This window comes from Procambarus clarkii, chromosome 50 (genome assembly GCF_040958095.1).
Source record: "Procambarus clarkii isolate CNS0578487 chromosome 50, FALCON_Pclarkii_2.0, whole genome shotgun sequence".
NCBI classification, from domain to species: Eukaryota; Metazoa; Arthropoda; class Malacostraca; order Decapoda; family Cambaridae; genus Procambarus; species Procambarus clarkii.
Window position 1 is genome coordinate 24,093,938 of NC_091199.1, and position 14,034 is coordinate 24,107,971.

General features: G+C 44.5%; 1 protein-coding gene across 1 annotated transcript; it reads right to left on the minus strand.

Annotated features, from left to right (window-relative positions):
- Positions 1–2,581: 2,581 nt before the first annotated feature.
- LOC138351703 (basic salivary proline-rich protein 1-like) lies at positions 2,582–2,983 on the minus strand. Its single transcript, XM_069303724.1, has one exon. The coding sequence runs from the start codon at positions 2,981–2,983 to the stop codon at positions 2,582–2,584; it is 402 nt and encodes a 133-aa protein (XP_069159825.1).
- Between the last annotated feature and the right edge of the window lie 11,051 nt (positions 2,984–14,034).

A 14,034-nucleotide genomic window follows, 5' to 3' on the forward strand; every position in this document is an offset into this window, starting at 1 on the left:
ACTTTGGGAGAGATTAAAGCCCTTGCGGGTCCTTGTTGGTGTCAATCATGGGCTTAACGTGAGACTTGCTAGAATGTTTTATGTATCATTTATACGCTCTGTGATTGACTACAATGCTCTACATCTCACACTGTATACTGACAAAGAGCTGAAATCTCTTGAAACCTTGCAAAATGAAGCTATGCGTCTCATCCTTGGGGCTCCAAAGTCCACGAGAATAGTTAACATGAGAGCAGAGTTAAAATTACCTACCATAAGTGAGAGAATCTTGTCTATTAGCACAGTTTTCGGCGTGAAGGCATTGAGTAGATCTAGACAACACATGAAGTTTCAAGCTAAACTTTCTAATATGCTACACTCACCTGAGGTCTATAGAAGAAGAACGAAATCTGATTATGTATATTGGTTCTACAAGGTAGCCAACTCCATCAAAATATTAAATATGTACCCAACTCGACTAATGATTAATCAGCCAATTACTCCATGGGATAACTGGGATCTATCAGTTGATTTTGTAAATGCGCCCAAGAAAGATAGTGTGCACACTACATTGTTAAAACAGTTAACACTGAAAAGCATCACTGAAAGTACTCAGAGTATGGGTAACGATGTTTATCAGTGCTATACCGACGGCTCTGTAGAAGAAGGTGGACGATGTACCGGATGTGCATGTAATATATTTGAACAATCTTCTCTCGTACATACAGCAATGAAGCGCGTCAATGACTGGGCAAGTACAACTCAAACCGAACTTGCAGGCATATACCTTGCCACTGAATTTTTAAAAGACAAAGGCAGTGGACTTATATACTGTGACTCGCAGAGTGCACTCCTGGCATTGAACGCACATAGTAGTGACACCCAGAAAATAGTCAGTGATATTCGAATGAATGTTTTAGCTGCCAAAGAAAACAGATTTGAGATTAAATTCCTATGGATACCATCACATGTTGGCATCTCAAGGCATGACACTGTTGATATGCTTGCTAAGTCAGCTTGCAGAAAACCAGTGGTAGAAATTGATATGGGTGTTTCATTAGCAGTGACAAAGAGAATACTTAAACAAATATCTAATGAAAATCTCACCGACCTAACAAATTCTCAAAGACCTGAAAGTTGTAGCATTAAATATTATGATAGATATCGTGAGGAGACATTCACATATGGGACTAATAGAACAAGAACCCGGCAATGTGATGTTATAGTGGCCAGAATACGCCTGGGATATAGACGTATCTGGCAGCTTTCTCAAAACCCAAATGTCGAGTACACAATGTGTCAACTTTGTGAAAGAGAAAGCATGCACTCTCTTGAACATTATATTGTAGAATGTCCCATACTGACTGACTTTCGCCCTCCTGGGCTAAGGTATGCTGAACTCTGTAGTTACTATATGAGTACTGGAACACTTGATGATATATTGGACTTGTATCCAAAATTGACCATGTAATGTATCAATCATACAATGTATGTATGTGATGTAACTATATAACCTGAGCTTGTAAAAGCACCTTCATCACCTTCAGTGATTAAGTGCTTAATTGCACACTAGTTTCTTTATCAGCTACCTCACCCTGTCAGGGTAAATGAGACAAATGTATGTGAATGCATGTATGTGTGTATATATGTATGTGTATGTGTGTGTGTGTATGTATATGTATGGGTATAAAGCATATATGGAAGCTGATCAGAATTACATTTCACCTTTGTGAATGTACATTAATGACACTATGTAAAAGACACATCTAATACTTTATGTAGGGCGTACGTAAATCTGTGTATCTTTGTATTTACGTATGTAGGTTAGCTTAGCATTTTAAAAGCACCGAATCACCTTCTGTGGTTGAGTGTTCAATAAACCCTTGAACTGTATGTTTAACACTTCTCTAACCCTGTCCATGGAGGACAGAAGAAAATGTATATATGCTGGTTAGCATTGTAAATGTGTGGCCACGTCTGTGGTAGAAAATAATTAAAAAAAAAAAAAAAAAAAAAAAAAAAAAAAAAAAAATTACGTGCCCCATGAGGGTGCGGACGTCAGGCTAGAGCAGCCAGTCGTCGTTAGCCGTTGCTGCGTGGTGGTTGGTTGTTGGTGTGGTGCGCCCGCTAGCCTGGGCCCCGGCTGGCAGTATGCAGGTAGCCGGTGGTAGCCATGTTCGACGGGTGGATACTGTACGGCTGGAATTTTCTGGTGCAGTGGACTGGCCCATTGTGGAGATTACTCTCCTGGACGTGCTCCGTGTCAACGTCTCTGATCTCCTGGGGCTAGAAAAGATATTGCCTACCCGTGTGGCGGTGTCCTTTGCCACGTCGTTTCTTTACCAGGAGTTTGTGGCACGCTGGGATGCACGCTCGCTTCCTCTTCCTGCTTCGGCTGTGACTGTGGAGATCTCGGATCACTGGGGGCCCTTGACTTTTGTGAGTGTTCACGGAGTGCTGGTGACCTTCCCCGAGGCGGAGCTCATGTTGGTGTTTACGCGGTTTGGTGCGGCGGTGAAGCACCAGTTCACCACCTTGAGTGCGAGAGGTCTGAAAGGGGTCCGTCTGGGTGCTCGTATGCTCGTTATGCGGGTCGCGAGCCCTATTCCTTCCAGGGTTTCGTTTCATGGGCTCTTTTAGCAGGTATTTTATCAGGGTCAAACACGCACCTGTTTTCGGTGTAGTGCTGAGGGCCACGTGGCAGCCAGCTGCGACGCTCCTCGTGCTGAGGCCCCTTCCGTTTTCCCGGAGGATGACTTTCCCCGCTTGTCTGTGCATGGGGATTCCCCGGTGGATCCTCGCTCTGTGAATGTGCCTGGTGTGGCTCCTGGGGCGGTTCCAGCTGTCGCTCTGTCTGGCCCTGATCTGTCTGCCCCGCCGGTAAGCCCTGAGGACCTAGGGGCACCTGCTTCAGACTTTCGCCGTTCGGTGGACGCAGAGGTGCATCCGCATCCGGTTGCTTCCGTGGTGGCATTGGATGCTGCTGTAGGGGTGGTGCCTGCATCGCCTACAGAAGGACTTGTGCTTCCCGGGGCTGTCGGGGTGGTGGTGTGTGTGTGACTCCGCCCCCGCCCTCTGCCTCGTCGCCTCTGGTAGTTTTCTCATTATCACGTGCCTCTTCTCCTCTACCGGTTCCGTCGCCCTCGCTGGATACCTCACATGTGCTGGAGTCTACCCTTCTGCATGTTGTGTCTCTTCCCTCTCCGAATCCGGTCTCCTTGAATGGTAGTGGCTTTCTGCCCCGCGTTGATGAGGCTGCCATTCTGCGTGATCGTGCTGCTCCGGCTTTGGGGCCGCCTGCCGATGGTTCTTCTGGGACACTGCTTGCAAGAAGTGACAGTTTCGACGATCTGCGGCCTATTTCTAAACGCCGTCGTTCAGCTTGGGATGTGTTACCTCGCCGGACGTAGGCAGAGGAGCCTGACGCAATGGATGATGCTGTGGGCGACGTTGTGCTACCTCCTGTAGTGCCTTCTGTGTTGGATGCTGTGCCCCCTGCTGGTGGCTCTTCTCAGTGGGCGGATGTCCCTGGTAACCGCGACCTCGTCGTGGTGTTGACGAAGGATGTGCGATAGGGGGACTCTGCTCCTGTTCCTGTTGGCAGGGGCCCTGGGGCGCCTGCGGAGCCACCCTCCGCGGGGCTCGGTGTGGTGCCTGGCGTGGAACGAAATGCGCGCCCTAGTGTGCGGCCCGATGGGCGGCCTCCGCGCCTGTTCCAGTATCTCCTGTTTCCTCGGCGGCTGTGTCCCTGCCTCCCGTGTCGGGTTCTTCGTCTTCGGTGTCCTATGGTTGGAGGCGAACATTCCGCAGGATGTGGTGATCCTCGAGTATATGGAGCGCCCGCGATCTCATGAGGGGCGTGCCCCTACGGAAAAGGAGTATTTGTTATGGGAGGCTTATACGCAGAGGTATCCAGTGAGGCAGTTCCCTGAGAAATATCCTCCTGTTTGACTATTGTGTGTTGTGGTGTTGCCCGCGCTTGGGTGCGTGGGTGTGGGGGTGGGATTGCATGTGTGTGCTTGAGTCGGGGGGGAGGGATGTGTTTTCCGGTTCCAGCGTTTTCCGTTTTTTTTGTTTTTGGGCTTGTGTGTGTGTTTGGGTGTTGGCGTTTTTCTGTGTGATTGGCTGTGTGGTTGGGTGCGGTTTTGTGCTTGCAGATATGTGTGTCTTAGGTGTGGCTGGTTGTGCTACTGTAGTGCTGTGCTTCGTGTGGTGATCATTTATTTTCTGTACTTGTGTCCTTCCGGCCTTTTGATCGTTTGCGTGTTTTTGTGCTTTTTGTTTTTATGTGTTTTCAGTTCCCTGTGTGGTTTTGTTTTCTGTTATGTTATTCATGCCTTGTTGAGGCTGCTCCTGTGCTTGTGTGTTTGTTCTCCCCTTTTCCTTCGGGGTGGTTTGGTGTGGTTGTGTGTGGGTGCTTTTTTTTCCTGACCCTGCGTGGGCTTCTTCATTTGTTCTGTACATAATGTATTATTTATGGTTTTTTATATTATTTATGGTGTGAGTGCTTATTGCTCCTATGTCTCTGGCGCTTGCCATTTATGTTTTACTGTGCTCCTTAGTGTGAGGTTTGGGGTGCCCGGGATTCTATTTTGCTTTCCACCCCTTTAAGTTATAGAGGTATTTTTCATTATGTTCCTCTTTTGTTGATATACCTTTTCCCTTTTACATGATGTATTTTGTCATTTTCCTGTGCCATGTGTTATGTCTTATGCCGATTTTGTATTATTTTTTTATGTTCTCTCCTTGTTCTGAGGTTTGTACTTTGGACTTTTATATCAATAAAAAAAATTACCTGCCCCACTGTCCGATAATTATAACAGACAATACTCAAATTCTTCTCTGGCTTATGGCTTGGCTCCCTGAGACTAACAGGTGTTGTTAGGAAATAATTAACCCAAACGTGTCTTACGTTACTCAAGTTGTTAAAGAGCAATTTCTCTATAAGCAATGGGTGTTCCCTTGGTTACGTTACATTAATTGCCTTGCAATCACCTCACTGAATACTGGACTTCGATGTCCACCAGATACACAGGAGAATATAACCCAAGTACTCGACTCAACGCCAGTGTTTCACCCACGACAATTATAAATCACGATAACAAATCACCATGATTTACGTTACAATCCAGTTGCAATTACTAAACTGCAGAACACCAGTAAATAACGCTCAGTGCTCTAACCCACTAGAACACGGCCCCACAATAACTTACTGACTGCAATAACATTCACGGTGATTGATCAGCACTAGCAAAAATCACCAACAATTGCAACCCCTTGCAATAACCACACACGGCCTGTGCTCTAATTTAAATATATTAGAACTCGGCGCAACTCTTTACTGTCCTGTTGCAATGACCAGCAGTGCTCTAGTTACCACATACAACATGAGCCCACACGTTGCAATAACCAGAGTAAATAACACACTATACACAGTGGTCTTCGTGACGCTACGATTATATATATATATATATATATATATATATATATATATATATATATATATATATATATATATATATATATATATATATATATATATATATATATATATATATATATATATATATATATATATATATATGTCGTACCTAGTAGCCAGAACTCACTTCTCAGCCTACTATGCAATGCCCGATTTGCCTAATAAGCCAAGTTTTCCTGAATTAATATATTTTCTCTATTTTTTTTCTTATGACATGATAAAGCTACCCATTTCATTATGTATGAGGTCAATTTTTTTTATTGGAGTTAAAATTAACGTAGATATATGACCGAACCTAACCAACCCTACCTAACCTAACCTAACCTATCTTTAAAGGTTAGGCTAGGTTAGGCAGCCGAAAACGTTAGGTTAGGTTAGGTTAGGTAGATTAGGTAGCCGAAAAACCATTAATTCATGAAAACTTGGCTTATTAGGCAAATTGGGCCTTGCATAGTAGGCTAAGAAGTGCGTTCTGGCTTCTAGGTACGACATATATATATATATATATATATATATATATATATATATATATATATATATATATATATATATATATATATATATATATATATATATATATGTCGTACTTAGTAGCCAGAACAAACTTCTCAGCCACTTCTCATGCAAGGCCCGATTTGCCTAATAAGCCAAGTTTTCATGAAATAATATTTTTTCGACTACCTAACCTACCTAACCTAACCTAACTTTTTCGGCTACCTAACCGAACCTAACCTATGAAGATAGGTTAGGTTAGGTTAGGCAGGGTTGGTTAGGTTCGGTCATATATCTAAGTTAATTTTACCTCCAATAAAAAAAAATTGACCTCATACATAATGAAATGAGCAACTTTATCATTTCATACGAAAAAAATTAGAGAAAATATATTAATTCAGGAAAACTTGGCTTATTAGGCAAAACGGGCCTTGCATAGTAGGCTGAGAAGTGCGTTCTGGCTACTAGGTACGACATATATATATATATATATATATATATATATATATATATATATATATATATATATATATATATATATATATATATATATATATATATATATATATATATATATATATATATATATTATTAAATATGACCGAAAAAGTAAGATTAATAATTCTAACACGAATTTTCTCAATCTTTCGTACATTACGCTTCACTGTTGGAGGTAAATCAAAAATCACTTCTCCAAAATTCATTTTTATTTCTAGTCTGACGCGACACGGGCGCGTTTCGTAAAACTTATTACATTTTCAAAGACTTCACAAATACACAACTGATTAGAACTTGCGTTTCTCTGATTTTATATCTACATTTGAGTGAGGTGGGAAGGGTGATGTGGCATTAACACAAGACAGAACAATAGGGGATATTAATAGGGTATTAAAAGCATCAACACAAGACAGAACAGAAACAATGGGTATTGAATAGAAGTGTTTGTAGAAAGCCTATTGGTCCATATTTCTTGATGCTTCTATATTGGAGCGGAGTCTTGAGGTGGGTAGAATATAGTTGTGCAATAATTGGCTGTTGATTGCTGGTGTTGACTTCTTGATGTGTAGTGCCTCGCAAACGTCAAGCCGCCTGCTATCGCTGTATCTATCGATGATTTCTGTGTTGTTTACTAGGATTTCTCTGGCGATGGTTTGGTTATGGGAAGAGATTATATGTTCCTTAATGGAGCCCTGTTGCTTATGCATCGTTAAACGCCTAGAAAGAGATGTTGTTGTCTTGCCTATATACTGGGTTTTTTGGAGCTTACAGTCCCCAAGTGGGCATTTGAAGGCATAGACGACGTTAGTCTCTTTTAAAGCGTACTGTTTTGTGTCTGGAGAGTTTCTCATGAGTAGGCTGGCCGTTTTTATGGTTTTATAGTAAATCGTCAGTTGTATCCTCTGATTTTTGTCTGTAGGGATAACGTTTCTATTAACAATATCTTTCAGGACCCTTTCCTCCGTTTTATGAGCTTTTATCCTCCGGTCATATTTAATAATATATGTCTACAGGAAAGACTGCTACCAAAATATACTAATATATATATATATATATATATATATATATATATATATATATATATATATATATATATATATATATATATATATATATATATATATATATATATTGTTATGATCTCAGCCTGCAGGAGAAACGAGTCTCCCTCCTTGAGAGTTATTCATCAAGCCTGACCTGATTAGAAGGTCTAGCAAATATTGAGGTGATAACGCATATGTAAAATAGTTGCTTGGATATGTATAACAGTTTGAGATTATGGGCAATGAAGAAGAAAACAGATAAATGACTGGCGAGGAGATGTGGACATTTTGCTGGAGGCGTGAGGCTCGCTTCCGGAGGACCTTGACCTCACTTGAGTGCCAGACATCGCAGGGGGAAGCTGCGCTCCGTTTGAGCTCCCGTCAGAAGGGAACCCCTAGTGATATATCTCTAAGAGAAGAGAAGTGTGCAGACATGCCAGCTGTGGAATTGAGCTGAGAACGTTGTGGTCTCAAGTCTTGGACGGCGAGGAGAGTTTAATAAGCTGCTCAGAGGCATTTTCGTGGGCTGTGTGGAGCGCCCTGACCAGACGCGGTCAGAGGGAAAGCGCCCTCGACCTTATAATCTGTGGTAAGCACGATATATGACAGTTCATAGTGATTGTTTGTAGTTGGTCGTGTGCCCAGTGAGAGTAGCGATGTTTATTTATAAGTTAGACATGTTTTAAGAAGGCGGAAGGCCTGAAATAAGAGAGTGAAGAGGGAGGAACACGGAGCGACGTCCACCCCCTCTGAGCTCTGACAGACGACTGAGGGAGCCCGGCTCCTGACGGAGGAAGACCCTCCCAGCGAGTGAGGACCGCCGCCGGGCGAGGTGGAGTATGGATCCGCCCAAAACGGGGGAGTACACTCTCACTGTATGTAGAGAACAGATAGAGGTTTGAGGCAAGCATATTGTGTGGTTATTTTTGTTTATGTGTTAAAGGGGAACATTTTATTGGAGTGTCGATGGGTTGCAGGTTTGTCTTTGGGGAAGAAGTTGCTGAGAACTCCGAAGCCAGCCTAGATGAAGTAATTGATGAGACTCCAAGGTAGTGAAGCAGAGGACCTCGAGCTATGAGGAGAAGCAGTGAAGAGGAGTGTCACGTGCTTCTGTAGAGGTGGTGTAGCAGCCAAGAGAGCTGTGGAGGAACCTAGCAGAAGGGTGAAGCACCGTAGTTACTCAAGGAAACTTCATGATAGCAGCCTGGAGAAGCTGCAGAGGATCCTGGTAGTGAAGCCCGGAAGAACCTAAAGATATTAGGGTAGTGAACTTCCAGAGGTGGAAGGGGAAGTTCTGGTGGATTACTAGTAGGGAGTTGATAGTGTTTGGTTGTCATTAGCGTGCAAGACGCAGTGAGAGGTGAGTGACTGTTTGCATTCTTATGTCAAGGAGGGTTTTTTACTGAAGTTTAGAGTTACAGACGTAGGCTGGATTACCTACAGACGTAGGCGTTCTAGGACTGATAGAGTGATCGATTGATCATTGTTATGAATCAATGAACATTTATACTGATATATGTTATTGCATTCAAGTGCTGATTTTCTTTGTACACATTTATAGGTTAATATATATATTATCTTGCTGATGGTGCAACAGTGTATGTAGATTTGATCAACTTAAGGAGGTTGATAGTATCAGGTGGTGAACCAGGAGATAGGATGCCACTTGATAAGCTGATGATAGAGTTCTGATGATGTTGGAGTGCAACCTGATTGTAATAGCATAGAGTATAGGATTCATTATTACTGTATGTGTGTATGTATTGTGTATGTGCTTCGTCCAGTAAATGTATCCCAATTTGCTGGTGTTTGCCCTTGTCCTAGTGAGGCTTCCCAGGAAGTAGTAAAGAAGGAGAGAGAGAGAGAAAGAACCAAGAACCACTGCTGTGGACAGGGTAGAAGGTAGTATTAATAAGCCAAAAGGGGATCGAGGAGATCATATTACCTAAGGAGAGAGTGGGGAGTCACAGCGGCTCGAGTGGGTGTAAGCACGTGACAACGAGGCTAGGTGTGGGAGCCGCATCCCCTAAATGTGTGACGTTGAGCCCCTCTCCAAGAGCCAGGAGCGCCAAGGGTGATCTCCTAGTGAAGTATAAGCACTCTACCGAGTTGTGGGTTGGGTTGTCCGTAGAGAAGGATCAACGACGACAACACCAACCACCCACAGTCTATAATAAATTGGGGGTCTGTGTCCGGGAGAGTGAACTGACACACCCACACCCTGTCCAAGAGTGGATTTGTACACCCTTGCTGAAATAGATAAACTGTGTGAACGCAGGTGTATATTCTCTCTCTTGGGAAGACTCACAGGACAAGATGGATAAGGTGCAAGCATTTGTGGAGTCAGGCAAGCCTGAGGATTTGGAAGGTTGCACGAGGGATCAATTGAAACAAATAGCAGAAAAATTTGGCATTAGGTTGAAAGCATCTAAGGTAGCTGGGATGAAGGATGAGATCCTTAGACAGTTGAGAGCCAGAAGTGAAGCGGCAGAGCAAGGAGCCCAAAAAGGAGCTGAAAGTGGAAAGGAGGATGATGGGCAGGATGAAGTGAGATCCCAGGGATCGAGTAGGAGCAGTAAGAGTAGCCGCAGTAGCAGGAGTAGCCGAAATAGGAGCTTGGAGAGATTCCAGTTAGAGCTCCAGATGCAGCAACAACGAGAGGACAAGGAGAGACAGTTCCAGCTGGAAAAGATGAAATTAGAACTCCAGATGAAAAATGAAGCCGAGAAGGAAAAAGAGAAAACCAGACTGGAAGTAGAAAAAGAGAAAACCAGACTGGAAGTAGAAAAAGAGAAAACCAGACTGGAAGTAGAAAAAGAGAAAACCAAACTGGAAGTAGAAAAAGAGAAAACCAGAATAAGGGAACTGGAGTTGGAACAAGAGAAAGAAAAAGAGAAAGCAAGACTAGAGGTCGAAAAAGAAAAAGAGAGAACAAAACAAATGCAGATAGAAGCGAATAGAACCTTGGCTGAGCAAAGGATTGAACATGGGTTGCCAGAGAGCACCACCCAGGTATCACACCCACCAGATGTTAGGGTTAGGGAGAAGGACATTCCCTTGTTTGTTCCCGAAGAGGCAGAGAGCTTTTTCGAGCACTTTGAAAAAGTAGCCAGCATCAAGGAGTGGCCACAGGAAGAATGGGCCCAGCTGGTCCAGTTAAGATTAACCGGTGCAGCCAGGGAGGCATACACCCAATTGTCACTGGAAGAGTGCCAGGATTACGCCACAGTAAAGAGCAGCATATTGCGCTCGTTTCAGTTAACCTCAGAGGCTTATAGGAAGCGCTTCAGGGAGATGATGAAAGTTGGAGCATGTACGTTTGCTGAGACAGCAAGGGATCTGGAAAGACGATTCCAGAAGTGGATTGAGGCTGCTGGAGTTGGATCTTACGCTGACCTGAAGCAACTGAGGGTCATGGAGAAGTTTTTGGAGATGATGCATCCCGAAACAAAGTTCAAGATCCAAGAAGCAGGGATAATGGAGGTGAAAGATGCCGCAGATAGGGCGGATATGATTACTGAAGCATACAAGAGCTTGAGGGAGAACAGAGTAAGAAGCGAGGTGAGACGCAGCAATGGCAGACCCAATGGAGTCTGGGGAGAAAGAAATTATGAGAGACCCAGAAGAGTCTGGGGTGAGAAAAAATTTTGATAAATGGGCAGATAAAAGTAAGTACCCTAAAACTCAGAAGAGTAGGTCGCGCACTTCGTCTGAAAGTGAAGATGGAGGAGCTAAACGAGAAACTATTCGTGATCCAGGGAATCAAGAATCCAGTAAAGCTCCACAGAGTACAAGTAGTACGTCTGGACCGTGGAACTCCAATACGAGTGGGCAAAGTCAGAGCTACTCTGGTACATATAGGAGAGATTTTTCAAAGATGAGATGTTACAATTGTAACGGATTGGGTCACGTGATGCGAGATTGTCGGCAGGGCAAGAGAGTTGTGACCCTGGCCATGTGTGACCCCCGAAGTAAATATACTAATGTGTTCCGAGACAAACCACAGAGAGCGAACTTAGTGAACGAGAGGTATAGGCCGTTCATGAGCAAAGGTTGGATCAGTATAGGAGGCCAACCTGAGGTAGAAGTTGGTATCTTAAGAGATACCGGAGCTAATCAGAGCTTGATTACGAGAAGCCTGATTGGGAATGATCGACGGTTAGCTGGCAGGAGTAAGATGAGAGTATATAGGATATTGTCTGAGAGTGACATGCCCGTATGTACTGTCCAGCTAAGGTCGGAATATGTGTCGGCAGAGGTGATGTTGGGAGTGTGCCCCGACATACCTATTCCAGGAGTCCAAGTGATCCTGGGAAATGACTTGTGCGGGACAAAGGTGTTGACAAGAGTCATGGCAGAGACTGTGCCAGAGGAGTGCCCAGAAGGCCACGGCACGGGTGGGACACCTGAGAGTGTGAACCTGACTGACATCCGAGGGGATGAGTCAGGAGACCGCCAAGCCATTGAAAACCCTGTCTCGGTAGTGACGAAGGCAGAGGTGGCCGACGAGGAAGACGCTGGAGAAGATGAGACAGTGTCAATTCAGCCGGTGGAAGATATCGATGTAGATATATCATGGCTGTTTGATGAAGGTCCAGCCCAGAAAAATGAAGTCTCGGTGAGGTCAAAAGTGAAGATGGCCCAGCCGAAGAAGAATACTGTGGAGAGAGTTGACCTGAGTAAAGCCCAGACTGCTGAAACTAAGAGTCGGAAGGTGAATGCAACTGTGCTGAGTAGGAATGAGGAAAGATGTGGACATACTGAGGACGGGAGTAGAGCGTCACGTTGTCCACGAGCACAGAGGCATATGGATAGTGCAGTTAAGTTGTTTGAGATGTCAAGGGTTGACATGTTTCACAGAAAACGTGGAGGAGAGATAGTGAAGAAGAGTAATAGCCGAGAAAATGAAATGAGAAGAGACAGTATGTGTGGAGAGATGCTTACGAGCACTCTGGGAGAGGTAGAGCGACATGTACGGTCGAGTGCTGTTGGATGTAGTACAGCGCTCGGAGAAACTTTTAGGGAAAGAAGAAGAGTTGAAGGAGAAGAAATGGAGTGGTATAGAAGTGAGAAGTGTGGGAAGAGGAAGATGATACAAGCATGGAGGAATAGAAGAAATCCGAGGATGCGAAGGAAGCTAAACAGGATGAGGTCTTGGATAAATGGGGAGACGAAAGGGAGAATCGTCGGTGAAGACGAGGGAGTGAAGTATGATGACAGGAGACGAAAGTATAATGGCAGTAGATGGAAGTGTGAAGACGACAGAGGAGGTACAGACAGTAGATGTCTGACTCTGGACGTGAAGAGAAGAAGACGAGGAAACGGAGGGTGGAAACAGTAAGTAGAGTGGACCAATGGATTGCATGCGTCCAAGGAGGACAGCCTAGCCAAGAGGTGCCAGAGAAGTCAAATCGTTTATGAGAAGATCGTGTTTCTGGAGAGTTGTGAGCCAGATGTTGCAAGGAGCAACGAACTAATTGTAGACTCCTACGGGAGTATGTAAACAGACTAACCGGTCGTGTTTCTGGAGAGTTGTGAGCCAGATGTTGCAAGGAGCAACGAACTAATTGTAGACTCCTACGGGAGTATGTAAACAGACTAACCGGTCGAACCAAACGGTTGAAGAACGAGACAGTGTAGTGGCGGATGTATTATCCCGAGCTTTGCCACTGGAATAACTCTCAAAAATAAGGGGAGGGGAGTGTTATGATCTCAGCCTGCAGGAGAAACGAGTCTCCTTCCTTGAGAGTTATTCATCAAGCCTGACCTGATTAGAAGGTCTAGCAAATATTGAGGTGATAACGCATATGTAAAATAGTTGCTTGGATATGTATAACAGTTTGAGATTATGGGCAATGAAGAAGAAAACAGATAAATGACTGGCGAGGAGATGTGGACATTTTGCTGGAGGCGTGAGGCTCGCTTCCGGAGGACCTTGACCTCACTTGAGTGCCAGACATCGCAGGGGGAAGCCGCGCTCCGTTTGAGCTCCCATCAGAAGGGAACCCCTAGTGATATATCTCTAAGAGAAGAGAAGTGTGCAGACGTGCCAGCTGTGGAATTGAGCTGAGAACGTTGTGGTCTCAAGTCTTGGACGGCGAGGAGAGTTTAATAAGCTGCTCAGAGGCATTTTCGTGGGCTGTGTGGAGCGCCCTGACCAGACGCCGTCAGAGGGAAAGCGCCATCGACCTTATAATCTGTGGTAAGCACGATATACGCCAGTTCATAGTGATTGCTTGTAGTTGGTCGTGTGCCCAGCGACAGTAGCGATGTTTATTTATAAGTTAGACATGTTTTAAGAAGGCAGAAGGCCTGAAATAAGAGAGTGAAGAGGGAGGAACACGGAGCGACGTCCACCCCCTCTGAGCTCTGACAGACGACTGAGGGAGCCCGGCTCCTGACGGAGGAAGACCCTCCCAGCAAGTGAGGACCGCCGCCGGGCGAGGTGGAGTATGGACCCGCCCAAAACGGGGGAGTACACTCTCACTGTATGTAGAGAACAGATAGAGGTTTGAGGCAAGCATATTGTGTGGTTATTTT

Excerpts from the sequence above, each read along its gene's own strand:
- LOC138351703 (XM_069303724.1), bottom strand. The coding sequence starts at position 2,983 with ATGCAGGCACCACCCCTACAGCAGCATCCAATGCCACCACGGAAGCAA.